Source organism: Giraffa tippelskirchi, chromosome 1, assembly GCF_054371585.1.
Source record: "Giraffa tippelskirchi isolate mGirTip1 chromosome 1, T2T-mGirTip1v1.2.pri, whole genome shotgun sequence".
In the NCBI taxonomy this organism is placed as follows: Eukaryota; Metazoa; Chordata; class Mammalia; order Artiodactyla; family Giraffidae; genus Giraffa; species Giraffa tippelskirchi.
In genome coordinates, this window is record NC_137275.1 from 45,852,147 (window position 1) to 45,870,895 (window position 18,749).

General features: G+C 37.2%; 1 protein-coding gene across 3 annotated transcripts in view; it reads left to right on the forward strand.

Moving 5' to 3' along the window:
* Positions 1-18,749, forward strand: part of FRYL (FRY like transcription coactivator) — a 250,228-nt gene that overhangs the window by 185,206 nt on the left and 46,273 nt on the right. For all 3 annotated transcript variants that reach the window (XM_081590507.1, XM_081590510.1, XM_081590513.1), the window contains 14 exons: positions 135-307; positions 1,432-1,592; positions 2,127-2,237; positions 3,295-3,449; positions 3,761-3,860; positions 5,026-5,194; positions 8,608-8,867; positions 9,236-9,376; positions 11,779-11,947; positions 13,884-13,968; positions 14,478-14,590; positions 15,572-15,722; positions 16,395-16,498; positions 18,050-18,235. In XM_081590507.1, the coding sequence (XP_081446633.1) occupies positions 135-307; positions 1,432-1,592; positions 2,127-2,237; positions 3,295-3,449; positions 3,761-3,860; positions 5,026-5,194; positions 8,608-8,867; positions 9,236-9,376; positions 11,779-11,947; positions 13,884-13,968; positions 14,478-14,590; positions 15,572-15,722; positions 16,395-16,498; positions 18,050-18,235 (2,078 nt within the window). The remainder of the gene's footprint in view (positions 1-134; positions 308-1,431; positions 1,593-2,126; positions 2,238-3,294; positions 3,450-3,760; positions 3,861-5,025; positions 5,195-8,607; positions 8,868-9,235; positions 9,377-11,778; positions 11,948-13,883; positions 13,969-14,477; positions 14,591-15,571; positions 15,723-16,394; positions 16,499-18,049; positions 18,236-18,749) is intronic.

Here is an 18,749-nt window from a genome sequence, read left to right on the forward strand (position 1 = left end):
TCCCTGTTCCCGTTGTGTCTCCTTATATTTTTATTTTGAAAAGCAGTATATTTTGATGGACTTAAATAATATTGACTTAAATTATAGTTTAAAATCACGTTTTCCTTAACATGTATTTTCTTCCATATTTTCAGTGCAAGTGGTGGCCTTGATAGTGAAACACATTTCCTCAACAACACTTTATTGGAATACGTAGATTTAACTAGACAACTCCTGGAAGCAGAAAATGAAAAAGATTCTGACACACTGAAAGATATACGATGCCATTTTAGTGCCTTAGTGGCGAATATCATTCAGAATGTTCCAGGTATGATTTTTAGTTCCTCAAACCCATAAATGAATATTAAGAGACTATCACAATTTTTCTCCCCCTGAGGAGTGGTAATCTAAGTTGACAAGCAACTTGTGAACATTTGAAAAATATGTCAGGGTAACATCTGGAACTTTAGAAGCAAATGATGCTCTATAGAGGAAGAGAGCATGGTTTCCTCTACATTGTCTGACCTGAAGCTCACTAATGTAAAGATATGATTTAATCCATTACTCAGCACTTGTCTACAACTTCTACTTTGGTTCATTATGATACTGTTGACTTTCTTCAACAAGGATTGCTTCAGAGAGCTTGTAGAATAGATTTTTTTCAAGTGGAAAGATTCCTTGGAGATCACCTAAGGCAGCAGAGTGGGTTTTGACTCCAGACCTCACACTTTACCGCAAGTAGATCAGTTCCCTTGTTGTCTGTTATGTATCAATATATCAAGATTCCATGTAATGATCGTTGTATAGCTGAAAACGGTTTATATAGTCCAAAGCCCTCTCTTACTGGTTAATCATGATCCAGAAGTATGTTGTGTTAATATTTTGGCCAAGGTTACCACGTAGCCAACAACACCCCAGGGAGAAGGAGGGTCCTAATGCCCAGCGCTATCAGCCTTCAGTAGCATCGTGACTGCCATGCACTTAACTTGCCAAGATGCCGTATTTCACATAATACTGCATCTCACTTAACATGATAATGGACACTGCAGCTCTGTTCCTGTGATATGCATATATGTAAATGATTTCTGTTACTACGGAGGTTGGGGGTAGGTTAAAATGAAAACTTTTGCTTTCTTTTTATATAATATTATGTATACAATAACAATCCTGGTGGCTCAGATGGTAATGAATTTGCCTGCAGTGCGGGAGACCTGGGTTCAATCCCTGGATCAGGAAGATCCCCTGGAGAAGGGAATGACAACCCATTCCAGTATTCTTGCCTGGAGAATCCCATGGACAGAGGAGCCTCGTAGGCTACAGTCCATGGGGTTGCAAAGAGTCAGACACTACTGAGTGACTAACACCATCACCATCCAATAACAAATAAATTGATGTGCATATTAAGGGAAGAAGAAATGGAAATAATTTTTTCCGCCTATTTTTTATTTACAGTGCACCAGAGAAGAAGTATTTTTCCTCAACAGAGCCTTCGTCACAGTCTGTTTATGCTGTTCAGTCACTGGGCAGGTCCTTTTAGCATCATGTTTACACCCTTGGACAGATACAGTGATAGAAATATGCAAATTAACAGACATCAGTACTGTGCACTGAAGGTATTTACCTAAAAATCTGATTTCTTTTTTCTTAAGTTAAGAGTGGAGTTGAAATTTTTTTCTCTCTCAGTGCCTGGTGTTATAAAAAGGATCAGGATTTCTTCAGAGTACCTGAGAGTACTAGAATATATATTTGCCTGCTGTATTCAAACACTTATACTGGAAGTTTATTTAAATGCATAAGATATAATGTAGAAATATTCCAGAATCTATGAAAATTGGAAGCCACATTCTTAAAGAATTGAGGATTGCCTCAAAAAAAATTACTTAAGTACTTTCTCTTGATCTTTTTTTTTCTTTCACCTCCAGTACTGTTCAAACTCCATGTCTAATGTAATATCATGATATTCATGTACTGCTCATAGTAAATTTCTTAGTTTCAAAAGTTATTATTATGCTTTTCTTTGCAAACAAAAAAATTAAAGATATTGTGGCTACATAAGCATGAGTAAAATATCCTGCCTCTTCTCATTAAGCAACCAACATTTAACCTCTGAAATGTTTTAAATGTAATTCTAATATTATTGTTTGAAGGCTATGTCTGCTGTACTCTGTTGTGGCCCTGTTGCAGATAATGTAGGACTTTCATCAGATGGCTATTTGTACAAATGGTTGGATAACATTTTGGACTCTCTGGACAAAAAGGTAATTATGACAGTTCCCTTAAAATTCTGTAGTAAATTGTCACTGCATTGCATTATTTGAGGGCTTCCCAGGTGGCACTAATGGTAAATTATCTGCCTGTCAGTGCAGGAGACACAAGAGATACAGGTTCCATCTCTGGGTTGGGAAGATCCCTTGGAGTAGGAGATGGTAACCCACTCCAGTATTCGTGCCTAGGAAATTTCATAGACAGAGGAGCCTGGGGGGCTACAGTTCATGTGCTCTTAGAGAGTGTGTGTGGACTGAGCGTACACACACACATACACACACACACACACTGCATTATTTAGAGTTATTGTGTGGCTCACTGAATATGTCTTTTTGAAATAAGATAGGTTAGAATTATGGGCCCAAAACATATTATGTAAAACTAAATAGGATACCATAAACTAAGAGATTTCTAATTCTTATTTAGTTCTCATTTAAATAATTTTAATTTCCCTCTTAGAGGATTAATATAGTAGTGTGTATTTATCTCACAAAGGGTTTTAAATCAGTAAAAGAATATAATTGTGGAATACTTTAAGCTCCATGGAAGAAATATGCTATTTGCTCTGTTTAATTTTTTTGATAACTCTCCGATTAATCACTTTTCCCCCCTCATTACTCATACCATACAAACACAGACTTCACAATTTAAAATAGGACTTACATTTCTTCCCCCTGGAATAATTTTTGTATTGGGCTATCAAAAATAAGAATAAATTTCGACAAAAATAACTGGAGAGGTTAATCACTCATTTTCCTGAAAGCACTTAATCACTGTTCATATTCATCAACCATCTCCGGGGCTCTGCTGGAAAATTGAATTGTACGACTAAGAGTCTTATATAAAAAGCAAGAGACCACGTTTAATTTCTCCGTGTTGGTTTTTCTGCTGGTTGAATAAAATCAGAAAGAGTTGAAATAAAGGAGACATGAGTTTTGTGATGAAATACAATGAATATATGCACTGAATTATTTTAATTGAAATGTAAGAGGAGTAGATAAATAATATATCCCTTTCTCTGTCCTGGGCAATTTTGTGACCTTTACTTAGGTTCATCAGTTGGGCTGTGAGGCAGTTACGTTACTGCTGGAGCTGAACCCGGATCAGAGCAACCTGATGTACTGGGCAGTGGATCGCTGTTATACTGGTTCCAAGAGAGTGGCAGCTGGCTGTTTCAAAGCCATAGCTAATGTTTTCCAGAACAGGTACTCTAGATTCTGCTGTCTTTCGTAATTTATTTAACATCTCTTAAAAAACAGAATGTGTCCTTTTGAACTCAGCAATATTAATAAACCAATATTTTCTTACCTTAAACTTGAACAAAATCTAACCAAATAGTGATAATGATTACCATGCATCTGTCGTACCTATTGCCTTAAAAAAAAAAACAAAAACAGTCACCTCATAGGCTTAGCCCCTGCATGCCTGCATCCTTCCCTTTATATCATATCATGTTTATTAACTGGTGTGAAAGCCTCTAAACATTGTTTCCCTAACATGTGAAATTTGTCCCTAGGGATTATCAGTGTGACACAGTGATGCTCCTCAATCTGATACTGTTTAAAGCCGCTGATTCTTCTCGAAGTATCTATGAAGTTGCTATGCAACTTTTACAGGTTTGTAAACAAATGTTAATTAAAATATATTTTTACCCGGGACTTAACGAAGCACAGCAATCTATTCTTGCCTTGAAAGTATGCTAATGTTTATCTTTATTTTTAATAGTGATGTATGGTAGGATTCCTAATTATCATTAGAAACAGAAGACTAAGATAATATGGGTCATTTAAGTCTATAAATAGTGCAAACTTTTGAGTGTACTGTAGAGGACCGTGTGTGATAACCCCCACACTCACCTGGGTGTGTGCCTCTGTGTGTCTGTGTGAGTACTTGGAAAAGCTGAGTGGTTAGGGCCTCTGTGTGCCTTCACCTGTTTCTGTTCAGCAAATAATAATATGAGTCAGTTTGTTTTGGAGAATCAAGTGAAAAGTAATTAACTCTTTTATGATAACCTTTTGTGAGTTTTCTTTATTAGACTGAGACAAGTAACTTAGAAATTTCACTTGGATATATGGTTACATCCATTGATGGTAGGATGTGGTTCTTCATTCTTAACCAAGGGTTAAGAATGGGATTCAAGGAGATGCACATTTTTCCAAAGGGTTTGACGTGGTACTGAGGGATCATCTTAAGAATTATACCCTAGTGTCTTTATTAGTTAAGAAGAAGGTTGAGTAGTGTAGCGCTTTGTATAGTATAATATCAAAAGAATTTTTTGCTTATATTTTATATTTTATCCATGATTAAGCAAAATAGGTTTGAAGATTTTTTTTTCACATATACATGTTTTTATATAGTCATAATTTTGAATTGGAGAAGTGGTAAATCTTCAAGTAATTGTATATTAAGTTGCTAAAGTTATTTTCAAACTATGTTACTGGCATTTAATGCAAGAAATGTTAAAGTCTTGTAAAGAATTACAGAGCTTGTCAAGATGAGACTGGTACTTTTTTTTCCCTAAGTGCTAGAAAGAAAGATAAATTGATCCTTATAACCCTCTGTTCTAGTATTCATTTGGAATTACAAAGAACAAGAATTAGAGACCTTTTGCAAACAAACATTTCTGGGAATTAGGAATTAGCATCCAAGAAACTTTACAACGTATATAACTCTATAACTTTTAAACTATAATGTTTCTTGGGAGAAAATTTTATGTTTTTAATTATAGCTGAAATTTAGAGGACCCACAAAATCTTAAATGGATGGATTACATTCCTGTAGATCCTGGAACCGAAGATGTTTCGCTATGCTCACAAGCTGGAGGTCCAGAGAACAGATGGAGTTCTCAGCCAGCTGTCCCCTCTGCCGCATCTGTATTCCGTTTCCTACTATCAGCTGTCTGAAGAATTAGCAAGGGCATATCCTGAGCTAACTCTCGCCATATTCTCAGGTATGATTGTTCAAGTGGTTAGTAGTTTTTCTTTAGCAACCATTTTGAAAAAACTACTTTTAGGAAATATAAATCTATGAAATTTGAGGTTGAATTAAAACAAAACCTGTCTTTATATAAGAGAGATTTTTTCCTTTAATATGAACTCTTTAATACTGATCTACCATAATACTGAGATTGCTTATTAAAGATCTCTAAAGGGATTCTAGCCTTGACCTCTCTTCTCCACCTCACACTAGCCAAAAAAAAGTAGGAGCGGGCTTCACAGGCAATTTGAAAATATTCCTTTAGTAGACATAAAACTTCCTGAATCTTCTAGTATGTGGTTTATCTTGTATATTGGTCTGTTTTTAATAATATAAATGGGCAGGGATAAGGGTACAGGTTTCTTTCTGTAAGTAAGACCTCTAATCATAGGGGAACATACTGCATTGCCTTAAGCAGAACTGTAGCTAGGAACCCACCTTGCTTCCTGGTTCAGTTTCCTTTCCTTGGATCCAACAAACATTCCTGCCTTGAGTTTCTAAAGCATGGGCTATGTGTCAAGCAAGATGTCCTATATATATATGGGTTTCCCAGGACTCAGATTTAAGATAATTAGGGAGTTATCCAGCTTAAGCCTTCTGGTCAATGAACACACTATTGCAGATGCCTCCATAATGCTTATAAATCCTTTAACTGAAAAGTTTTTTTAGTTATAATACAAAAGACTCTTAGCTCATTTTTCTGCTCTTCATCTTCAGTAAGATCTTGTTCTAATCTTAGTGCTGCAAATGCACCAGAATTGGTATGCAGGAGATACCAGGGCTCTGAAGTGTATCCTTTCATTCGGGTTCAAGGCACAGAGGCCTCTGCCTTCTTGGCCCATCTTTCCACAGTGCCTATTTTAGCAGTGGAGATAGTTTGAGTCCCACCCCTAATTGATCTGATTGGGGGAAAAAACAAATTCTCCTAACATTCAGTGTTTAAAGCAGCACACATGTTAGGTTTGCACTGGTAAATAGCAGCAATCACGCCTCTTCCTTCTTCCCAACTTCCACAATCCCGACATCCCTTTCAGGATGGACGTGGATGGTCATCGGTGCAAAGTAGTAACCACATGCATGCTAAGTCACTTCTGTTGTGTCTGACTCTTTGCAGCCCTACAGACTGTAGCCCACCAGGCTCCCCTGTCCATGAAATTTTCTAGGCAAGAATACTGGAGTGGGTTGCCATGTCCTTCTCCAGGGGATCTTCCCTGACTCAGGGATCGAACCTGAGTCTCTTAAGTCTCCTGCCTTGGCAGGTGGGTTCTTTACCACTAGTGTCACCTGGGAAGCAGATAAGTAACCGCAGTCTCCACTAATTCTCCTGCTGCTAGGCTTTTCTCAGAGGTTCCTGGGCTTTTCCTAGAGGCTCCAGCACAGAAAAGAGAGGAGTCCTTGGTATCTCAAAGGTCATGGAATTGGTCAGGATGGCAGTGGGTGCTGCCGTGGCCTTGGCTCCCATACACACTTAAAATCCCTCAGCCAGGATCTCTTCATTCAGAGCTTCAGGTCTTGTATTTCATACTTGTGGTAATAATATTGACCTGTTAACAGAAGGGGTTCTTTTAGACGGTAACGACGATCCTATGTGCAAGGCAGCAAAAGAGATACAGGTGTAGAGAACAGACTTTTGGACTCTGTGGGAGAAGGTGAGGGTGGGATGATTTGAGAGAATAGCAATGAAACATGTATATTACTGTATATAAAATAGATGACCAGTGCAAGTTCGATGCATGAGGCAGGGCACTCAAAGCTGGTGCTCTGAGACAACCTAGAGGGATGGGGTGGGGAGGGAGGAGGAAGGGGGTTTCAGGATGGGGGACATGTGTGCACCCGTGGCTGATTCATGTCAATATATGGCAAAAACCACCACAATATTGTGAAGTAATTATTCTCCAGTTAAAATAAATTAATTACTTTAAAAAAAGAAGGGGTTCTTCTAAAAGTTGGAATTGAGCATAAATGTGTGCAAGGCACTGGACCGAGCAGATTGTTGGCACTGTGTTGAGTTTGTGCAGTAACTCCGTGACACAATTACTTTTGTTACCTTCTTAGAGAATAGTAAGTTGAGGATCAAATGTTGATAGTTGGTCCTAGGTCAATCTGTGTATATGTGGTAGAACTGGAATTGAGACCCAGTTCTGAAATTGTAAGTGTAAGATGTAGTGGGCAAAAGGGGACTTGAGGAGAGAGAAGGTTTCTACTTAAAGTGATTTATGGAGAGTAAACAGTAGATAAAAACTCATGGGCTTTGGAATCAACCTTGTATTTGAATCTTCTGCTACTTGATCATTTTCTGACCTTGCACACGTTACTCGAACTGTCCCCCTCACAAAGTTTATCATGAGCACTGTATGAGATGAATGTAAAAGTAATAAGCACTTCATAGGAGTCTCCTCTAGATAGAACCGAAATATGTGAGGTTTTTCATGGGTCGCTTTAAATTAATCCATGTGTAAAGATTGTCTTTATCTTATTTTTTTTTATTTGCTAAGAAGCACATATAGTAAAATTTACCACATTAATCATTTTAACTGTACAGTTCAGTAGTGTTAAGTGTATTTATATTGTTGTGAAACAGATCTCCAGCAGTTTTTCATCCTACAGAAGTGAAACTTTATACCTACTAAACAGTAAACTCCCCTTTTCCTGAACTTACCCCAGCCCCTGTTAACTACCATTGTGCTTTCTATTTCTCTGAACTTGATTATATTGGACACCTTATAAAAGTGGAAGCTTACAGTATTTGCGGTTTTATGATTAGCTATTTTCACTTAGCATAATGTCCTCAAAGATGATCCTTTGATGTTGTAGCAAGTAACAGGATTTCCATTCTTTGTAAAGGTGCAGCGTATTCTATTATGTATGTGTGTGTGTGTGTCAAAGCACACATTTTGTTTATCCATTTGTCTAGCAATGGACATTTGGATCGGTTCCACTTCTTGGCCATTGTAAATAGTGCTGCTGTGAACTAGGTCTTCAGGACCCTGCTTTCAGTTCTTTTGGATATATAGTCAGCAGTGGGATTTCTAACTCATATGGTAGTTCTATTTTTAATTTTTTTGAGTAGCCACTACACTATTTTCATAGCAGTTACACCATTTACAGACTCACCAATAGTGTGCAAACATTTATTTTTCTTAACTACCAGAGATATTTTATATAAAAGGTAAATATGTGGTGTATGTTAGCTGTTTCCTTTTTTTAAGATGTCGTCAAGGTCAGATTTGTTAAAAGGAGAAACAATGCTCATAATTCTTAAATGTAGTGAATAAAATCTGGCTTGTTATTTTTTCAGAATTAAAAAGTTACATTTAAATTCATTACAAATCAAAGGAAAGCACAGTTACATCAGTTGTTCCCTCTTTGACTTGTCCTTAACTACAGAGATAAGCCAGAGAATTCAGACAGCTCACCCTGCTGGGAGACAGGTAATGCTACACTACCTGTTACCGTGGATGAACAACATCGAGCTAGTGGATTTGAAACCCTTGCCCACAGCAAGGCGACACGATGAAGATGAAGATGATTCCTTAAAAGACCGAGAACTGATGGTGACTAGCAGGCGCTGGTTACGAGGAGAAGGCTGGGGATCCCCGCAAGCTACTGCCATGGTTTTGAATAATCTGATGTACATGACAGCAAAGGTAACAGGTTTTGTATTTGTGGTTCCTGCACAGAATTACCGAGCTAGGAGGAGTAAACAGGTTAGAAATAGACAAAGAGATTAGATAATCCAAACAAGTATGTGTTATAAATAAGTTCCTTTCTTAAAAAAAGCTTCATATCTGATATAAAATATCTTTTTGGGAGTGGAGCTAAAATCATATGTGATTAATGATATTTGTATTTAGATTTGTTGAAAGAAATGATTATTTCTCTACAATGTGGAGAAGATTAAAGCTGTCTGTCAAAGCTTTATTTTCCAATATTTCATGATGTTATGAGTTTGGTATTGAATGGATGGTTGTTACTGAAGTGCTGCTGAAGTGTGTGCTGTATTTCCTGTATCTAGTATGGTGATGAGCTGGCCTGGTCGGAGGTGGAGAACGTGTGGACCACACTCGCAGATGGCTGGCCGAAAAACCTGAAAATAATATTGCACTTTTTGATCAGCATTTGTGGAGTAAATAGTGAACCAAGCCTCTTGCCTTACGTATGTGTTCAAGTTCATTCACTTTCATATATATATATGTATATGTATATTTACCCAGTGTCGTGTGATGTCAGAATCTGGGCAGCAGTAGAACAGCAGAGGCAAAGCAGGGACCAGGAGGAGGAAAATCAGGAAATAGCACATGGATTCATTCATTGATTCATTTAATAAATATTACCTGGCTTTACTACAGGCCGAGTGCTCTTCTATGTTCTGGGCATTATAATCTGACGAATGCTACAGATTTTATTCTTTGAACCTACACCTAATTTATTTAATGAATAAATCAGTAGGTTAGTAATGTACAGTCATGGTAAGGGCTACAGAGGAAAACTGCAGAGTCCTGAGAGTGGATAACTTTAGAACCACCACTGTCTGAGAAGATTAGAGATGATGTTGGACAGAAAGTAATATGAAAGTGGAGAGATGTTAATAGTTTTTCCTATCAGCAGCTGACATTGGGATATTAGAGCATGATGAGAAGTGAGAGCTCAGTACCTATGGAATCATGCCCTAAAGGCTTCTGGGATCAGGGATAATCATGATAAGAGATATACAGTGAAGAATGTACAGTCTTTATCTTCTGAAGAAAGAACAGTACTTAAATCTGCTCAAGAAAATAATATGGAACTATCAAACACAAAGGTTAAACTGAATATACACACATATACACAGACATGTGTGTATATGTAGATACAACTATTAGACACAGGGTAGCATCTCCTTAAAGTATGTTCCACAGAAAACTAGCTCTGCAGAGTGTTGCTCTAAAAGTTCTTATGGATCCTCCTTGAAATGAACCACTGAGTAGCCTTGCCTTACCCATCATCTCCTGGGTTAACCTGATCACTGAAAGCTTTGTTCTGAAGGCATGTCACAATAATCTGCATTGAGAAGCATTTGGAGAAAGGTGGGTGTGTAGTACAAAACATGATCCCACATTAGCTGTCTGACCGCATGTCCTAACAGCCCCCCTCAAGCCCCCTGCCCTTGAGCCGTGCTGAACCCTCTGCTGCCTGGCTCTCACTCAGGCATCCCACCCAGGGACCTTGTCACTTTCCTCTCTCCCCAAATAGTCAGTTGCTCATTTCTGCACCTTCTTAAGATGTTTCCTCAAATGGCTGTTCTCATTGATCCCTTTGCTGGTCATCTTGTTCAAATCTGCAAATGCCCTGCCCCCACACATACACTCTTGTTTTTCTTTCCCTGTTTCATTGGTTTTCCTAACACTTATCATTGAACTCACCATATATTTTATTTCTTTGCCTCATTACTTTTGCCTCAATCAGTCCGGTAGATTCTGAGCTCTTAAGAACAGGAATCTGAGAATTCCCCTGGCAATCTAGTGGTTAGAATTTGGTGTTTTCACTGCTATGGCCTGGGTTCAATCCGTGGTCAGGGAACTAAGATCCTGTAAGACGTGCATTGCAGCAAAAAGAAAAAAAAAAAGAGCTGGAATCTTTGTTTATTTAGTTCATTGCCTTCTTGTCAGAGCCTAGACTAGTGCCTGACTCACAGGAAGTTCCCCTTAATTGAATGAATGAATGACTGAGTTGGGGCTGGCACTAGAAACAGGCATGACATTGTAATTCCAAGAAGCTGAGATGAAATTCCTGGGCTTCCCTGGTAGCTCAGATGGTAAAGAATGTAGAGAATGGGGAAGGTGGAATAAAAGGTAAATCTTGAGTTTGAAGGCTGGCTGAATAAAAGTCTTAGTAAAATCTTAGGACGGTATTAATTGAAAGCTTTGGGCTTCCCTTATAGCTCAGCTGGTAAAGAATTCGCCTGCAATGTGGGAAACTTGGGTTCGATCCCTGGATTGGGACGATCCCCTAGAGAAGGGAAAGGCTACCCATTCTAGTATTCTGGCCTGGAAAATTCCCCGGACTGTATAGTCCATGGAGTCGCAAAGAGTTGGGCACGACTGAGTGACTTTCACTTCATTTTCCATTGAAAAAGAAACTGATTTATAAAAAGGCAATTATCTTTTGCTTTTCTAAAAATAAGTAAAAGGAGTGATGACTTTATAGACACCATTAAACAATATATTTGCTGCTGCTGCTAAGTCACATCAGTCGTGTCCAACTCTATGCGACCCCAGAGACGGCCGCCCACCAGGCTCCCCCGTCCCTGGGATTCTCCAGGCAAGAGTACTGGAGTGGGTTGCCATTTCCTTCTCCAAGGCTAGATCATCCTAATTCGATACGGTATTGAGGGCTGAAGGGAAGAGTACTTATAAAGCTGATTAATGTCTAATTGCTGATCAGTGTCTATTCATATCTAGATTGTGCTTATTCATCTACTACTTAAAGCTGAACTTACTCTGATAATATTTGTCTCAAGACAAGTTTGTGCGATAAAAATTGTGCTTTTTCTTTTCCAAATGATTTTTTTTGTGACAGGTGAAGAAAGTTATTGTATATTTAGGTAGAGACAAAACAATGCAGTTGCTTGAAGAACTGGTGAGTGAACTACAGCTGACCGACCCTGTCAGTTCAGGAGTCACTCACATGGATAACCCCCCTTATTACCGCATCACTTCCAGCTATAAAATCCCTTCTGTCACCTCAGGTGAGAAGTCATTTAAAACTGATTACTTTGTATCAAAAAAGCTTTTCACAACTGTTCATTTTAGCAGGCATTTGCTTTAAACATCATAGAGAAAACAAACTTAAGTCATGAATGTAATTAACTTGACAGAACTTTGTAAATCCTCATATGAATAGAAAGGTTTGACAATGTAAGGATTTATAATGTGATAAAGGGAAACATTTATATACCTATTCAGAACTGGAATATATCCATTTTGTCCATTTACAACAGATGCTCTTATAAATGGATATAATTAATATGTAAATATCGGAATTGCTCACCTATTGAAATTACTGTGTAATTTCATATTATAATTATTTGAGCATGTATTATACATAGTATTCAATCATGTGAGTGTATTTACTTTTATGTATATCCATATTATAATATTTTGAATTGAAACTACATCCATTGAAAATTGATATAATATCTGGACTGTTGTAGATTAAATTTATATGAAATTCTTTGTCACTCAGTTTATATTAAATGCTTTTGTGATGTTAATAACATTGTATAATTAGAGATCTTTCATACTACGTTTTATAATTTACTTTTGTCATCTGGTTTCATCTTTTTGTTACACTTTCTAGATTTCTAATAATGCCTCTATTGAATTTTTTATATCTGCTAAAATGTTTTTAATTCCAAAGAGAGTTTTTTAATTAAAAAATTTTTAGGAGCATCCTATTCATGTTTCATGGTTGGACTATCTTATTCTATATTTGATAAAGCTTTCTACCTGGGAAAGTTCCTATTTTCTTTATATTGCTGTTTCTTTGTTTTGATTTGTCTTAGTAAAAGCTTTCTTCAAAAGCCTACCAATTCTAGATCTGTCTTTTCATTAATAGTGGCATATTAAAGAGTTGGTTGGATGGTCTGTAGGTATATATGGAACTTGTTGATGTCCTTTTTTATACAATGATTTCATCGATGTAAATGTCCATTGGTCTTTTCTCTTGTACTAATCAGATTCCCCAGAGAAAATTCTTCCAATCCTCTGCCTAGAGTAGAAGATGTAGAGGTGTGTGTATGTGTGTGTACCGATATATATAATCCATAGATACACACACTTGCAGTCTAACAGCCTTCTGATAGCCCAGTGGTATAAGAAGGTTGCAGGGAGATATATCATCTCAAGTTACGTATGTATGTATATTTCCACTTAGTTCCCTTATCCTCAGTAAAGTACTTCCTCCTTCACCTGTGTATGATGTGCCCTAGTCTAGAAATCCTCTGATTTATTGTTATCAGAGAAGACTTCAAGTGAGCAGAGACAGTTACCCAGTTACAAGAGGTAGAGGGGTAGCTCTTGGGGCCCAGCTACTTATGAAATAGATTTTCAACCATTCTTGCCATTTTTAGCACCTGCTTCAACCCCTGCTTCCAGAGGTACTCTGTTGCCACTAATTCCTAAGTTTTTTGGACGTTTAACAATATAGATACAGAAGGTTCTTGTTTCCTCCACTAACAGCTCTGGATTCAGCTCTCTTAACACTTAATTACTTCTTGTCCATTTGTTTTCCAGCACCCCTAACTTTGTTGCTGTTGACTCCTTACTCTGTTGGTCATTAAGAGTACATTCCTTTTTAAAAATCTCATTTGGGCTTCCCTTGTGTCTCAGCTCCTAAAGAATCTGCCTGCAATGCTGGAGACCTGGGTTCGATCCCTGAGTTGGATCCCTGAGTTGGGAAGATCCCCTGGAGAACGGAAAGGCTACCCACTCCAGTATTCTGGCCTGGAGAATTCCATAGACTTGTATAGTTCATAGGGTTGCAAAGAGTTAGACATGGCTGAGCAACTGTCACTTTTTGTCTCATTTTAGTGGAGTTTTGACATCTGTAGTATGAAATCTTTTGTTCTAATTGAGCTGTCCTAAGCTTTACATTCATTGATACTGTTTTATTTCTGATGACAGGAACTACTTCTAGTAGCAATACAATGGTTGCTCCCACGGATGGCAATCCTGATAATAAGCCCATAAAAGAGAGTATTGAAGAGAGGTAAGTACTTCTCTGTTCTTCATTAATCTTTCAGTGTGACATATACTGATTATCATCAGAATAAATGATAATTTCTGCATTGGAATGGTGTTAATATTCTAGTGAAGAAATATATTTCCATGCTGGAAATTTTTCACATTAAAGACACTTGCATGCTAGATTTTTTAATATGCACCAGTGGATGAATAGGTGGAGTATGGTGAGTCACTTTTTGTGTTGCTACATTTTTTTTAACTTTTCTAAATGGATAGTTTACTCTTGCCTGTTTTATATGGAATAGGTTTCACCAGAACGTTATTATCACAACAATTTAAGAAAAACTTCAGGCAGAAATAACTGATTTCAAAGCTTAAGCTTTTGAATTGTAATGTGGAAATTAAATATATCACAGTAAACTTTGGTTAGTAATTTGTGTACTGTGTTCTTTTTTAAAGCATAGAAAGTGAAACATAAAGTACAAATACCATTTTACCATGAACTGTGACTAACTTCAGTGGTCATTCCCACAGCTATGTGCACCTAGACATCTACAGTGGACTAAACAGTCATTTAAATCGTCAACATCACAGACTAGAATCTCGATACAGTAGCAGCTCTGGAGGATCTTATGAAGAAGAAAAAAGTAATACATTCCAAATGTGTTTTTTTGTTTTTTAATAACTACGATGGTCAGGTGTACTATCATTATAGTAATGTTAATAATTGTATTCTTCCAGTAAATTGTTTTTAAGAAGAGTATTTAACTGCCACTAGTGGTGTTCCAACATAATCTGAAATGTCTTGACTTTAAGAAGCAACATTAAGTGGGGGAAATACATTTTAAAAGCACAGGTTCCCTATAGGTTGATCAAAAGGAACATAAGAATTGGTTCTCAAGAAGCATCATAGAAAGAATCACAGAACAGACACACAGGCAACAGATGCTCTTTTGAACAGCTTTGATCTTTGGTGGGACTCAGGTTTTATTGAACATTCTCCCTTGTAGTTGCAAAGTGAGCACTCTGTCCGAGTCTCATTTTCACACCAAGGTAGGGTGAAATGGAAGCACAAGCCTTCCGACCACAAGGGACCCTGAAGATGATCTGGTCCAATCTCCTCATTTTGCACATGATGGAACTGAGGTCCAGAGAGGTTAAGTGACTTACCCACGTCACACAGAACTCACATGTCCTGATGGCCTTTTTTACTGCACCCTGCAGCCCCACTGCAGTAGAGCAGATTTCCTTTGAAGATGGGTTTATATCGGCCCTATCTCCAGAAATTTGAACTGAGTAATTTACCAGAAGGCCCTTGATACAAGGCAGCTTTACCTATAATGTGGTCTCAGCTTAGACATCAGTTGTGAAAGCATGATGAGGTGCTCATGTAGTTTTGCTTTGACTTAAAATAAAGGAATTTGAATTGATATATCTTTTTCTCTCTCTGATTTGCTTAATCTGATAATATTGGTACCCAGGTCTACCTAGCAAACCTCTGTCAAAATAGTGGGAAATTTTCTTTTTTATCACTTTCCAGTGCTATGAATAGTTGGTGTCTTACTAGAGTTTGCTTATATTGGCAGAAAGTAGATGGTGTAGACAATGAGATCATTTTATTTTGATAGGTGACTCAATGCCACTTTATTCTAATTGGCGACTGAAAGTGATGGAGCATAATCAAGGAGAGCCACTACCCTTCCCACCAGCTGGAGGCTGCTGGTCACCACTGGTGGATTACTTGCCTGAAACGTCATCACCTGGATTACCTCTTCACAGGTGGACCACAGCGTCATTCCTATTTCACACGAGCCAAACCACTGCTTAATACTTTCAGCTGTCTCTATGCTATCTGACAACACAGAACACAAGCAACCTTCTTTCCTTTGATACTGCCACAAATTCTATCCATATATTTAGATTTTAAGCGATCTAAAAACTCAGACTTCTCACTGTTTACAATGAATAGTATTAAATCTAATTCTGCTGCTGCTGCTTTTCTGGGTGTCTGGCATAGTTACTTGACCTTTCTGGGACCCAGTTATTACATCTGAAAAATACTATTTTACAGTAGTAGGCACTCTTATTTTGAGTTAAGCTGATTTCCTGCTTAGCAAAAATCACAGTAGAACAGTGACTGCATTCTTTCAAAATGTATTAATGTACCAAACATGTACTGAACACCGACTATGTGGCAAGCAGTGCACCAGGTCTTAGGGTTGAAGGTGAAGAAAACATGGCCCTTGACTTGGAGGAGCCCTTAGCAGATAGGCTGTTTGTAAAACTATCACTGAATGGTTTCCTCAGCTGTATTTCTTTTCTTCCTTTTTTTTTTCCTTGAGAAATTGTATTTTTCCATAAAATACAATATTAAAATCTTAGAGTAATTTGCAGAAGATTTTCTCTAGGTTTGCTCTAGTGAAACATTAATAACGCTCTTGTTGGTCATAGGTGTAACATAGCCGTGATCCTTTTGACGGATCTCATCATTGATCACAGTGTGAAGGTGGAATGGGGAAGCTACCTCCATCTTCTTCTTCATGCAATTTTTATAGGTAATAAATATTTGGTGCTATTTCTTTCATTGTGTATTTCTGTGATCGCTGAAAGGCAGTATGTGGTATGTTTGTTTTTTATAGGTTGCATTTTATTCATTTATCTTTATTGAGGTGTAGTTGATTTAAAATATGAGTTTCAAATAATGTACAAATAATGATTCAAAACTCTAATAGATTCTACACCATTTATAGTTATTATGAAATATCAGCTAGAGTCCGTGTGCAGTATGATATATCCTTGTAACTTAGTTATTTTATACACAGTAGTTTGTATCTCTTAATTCCCACCCCTTTCTTGCCACTCCTCCCCCACCATCCCTCTTCCCACTACTAACTACTAGTATGTTCTTTGTATCAGTTAGTCAGCTTCTGTTTTGCTATATTCAATAGTTTGTTTTATTTTTTAGATTTCACATGTAAGTGATAACACACAGTATTTATCTTTTTCTGTCTGGCTTATTTCACTAAGCATGATATCCTCCAGGTTTGTCCATGTTGCTGCAAATGGCGTTATTTCCTTCTTTTTTAATGGTTGTTGTAAATAATGCTGCTGTGAACACTGGGGTGCATATATCGTTCCTAGTGTTTTTGTTTTCTTTGGATGTATACCCCCCAGGAGTGGAATTGCTGGATCATATAGTAGATCTATTTTTAGTTTTTTGAGGGAGCTTCATAATTTTCCTCAGTGGGAACAGTGGTATGGTTTTAAGAAAGTTTCTACATATTTCTGTTCTTATTTTTGTATGTTGTTTCCATGACACTTTTTACTGGGATTCTCATGGTCTAGAGGGGTGTTATTCCTAGCCGGTCTTTTAACCACAGACAAGTCTGTTATACCCATTCCTGTTCCTTTCATACAGTCTCTCCCACTGCACACAAAAACACACATACCTTCCAGCAGGAAAGATTCTGTAACAGTAGCAAGAGTAAAATTAATTTACCTCTAGGACTGGGAACTTTCAGAGTAAATGGAAAATTGAAATGGGTACTGACTGTTTCCCAAAATAATTAGATTGTAGACAGTCTAATTATTACAGTTAAAGCTCCACTGTGCCCTCTGTGACAAACATGTAGAATCCATCACATCTCAGCAATACTTTTCATGCTTGTAATATTGTTTGCCTGAAGCAAGTCAAAATAGCCATCTTCTCCTAAATTTTCCTGATATGTACACATATTATATATTACTTCCTTCCTTCAGTAAGCAAACATCTACTGACTTTCTGTTGTGTTCAGGCACAAAAAATTCTTGCCTTTAGAAGTTCATGTCCATCTAGTGTTAAGTAACAGAGTAATGGTTTCTAAGAGATTACTAAGTTTTAGACATAAAACACATTGGAAACTTGTCTTGATTCACCCTAGTCCAGTAGGACCATAGGATATTATAAGAGTGTGAATGAACTCTAGGCCAATAAAAAAACTTGATTAGTATGTCATCTTTCACAAAATATTTAATTTGTGCTTTTCTTTTTAAAATATGCATTTGGTAGCAAGAATACTACTCATCATTTCCCTTTCCTGATGATAATTGTCTACTACTCTTTTTAGGGTTTGACCACTGCCACCCTGAGGTGTATGAACATTGCAAACGCCTGCTTCTGCACTTGTTAATAGTAATGGGATCCAGCAGTAACATCCGAACTGTTGCTTCTGTCCTTCTCAGGAACAAGGAGTTTAATGAGCCCAGGGTGCTTACCGTCAAACAAATTGCACACTTAGATTATACTTTCACAGGTATTTGCTTTAAAAGTAGTTTGAAAATAGAACCGTACTTTGTTAATCTTGCATTAGAGAAAGTCAACTGAAGTTGAGATACTAGAGAGTACTTTTTAATATAGTTTTATTATTTTAGGTACCAGTGACATTATTAATTCATAAAAGAAGTAATTAAGCTTGGAGTATTTGAATCTCTATTACCTTTAAGGATCTTTGTCATAAAAATGTCGAGTGGCTTAATTTGAGCACTGGTTATGAAAAAAATGGTGAACTTGTATTAGATTCCTCCTACTTTCAAGAGCTGAAAAACTGGCGAAGGAAGACATTTAAAATTGCTTATTCATTCAGTTATATTAATTGCATTTAAAATGTTATACATCTTGAAGTATATTAAGTTCCAAATTATATATTTTTAAGTAGTGAGGTCCAAATTAATGAGACTTTAATGTAGAATTTATTTTACTGTTGATGTGAATTTGTTTTACTTTTCAAATTGTATTTTCTTATTCCCTAGTAGCCCTAACTTATTTAT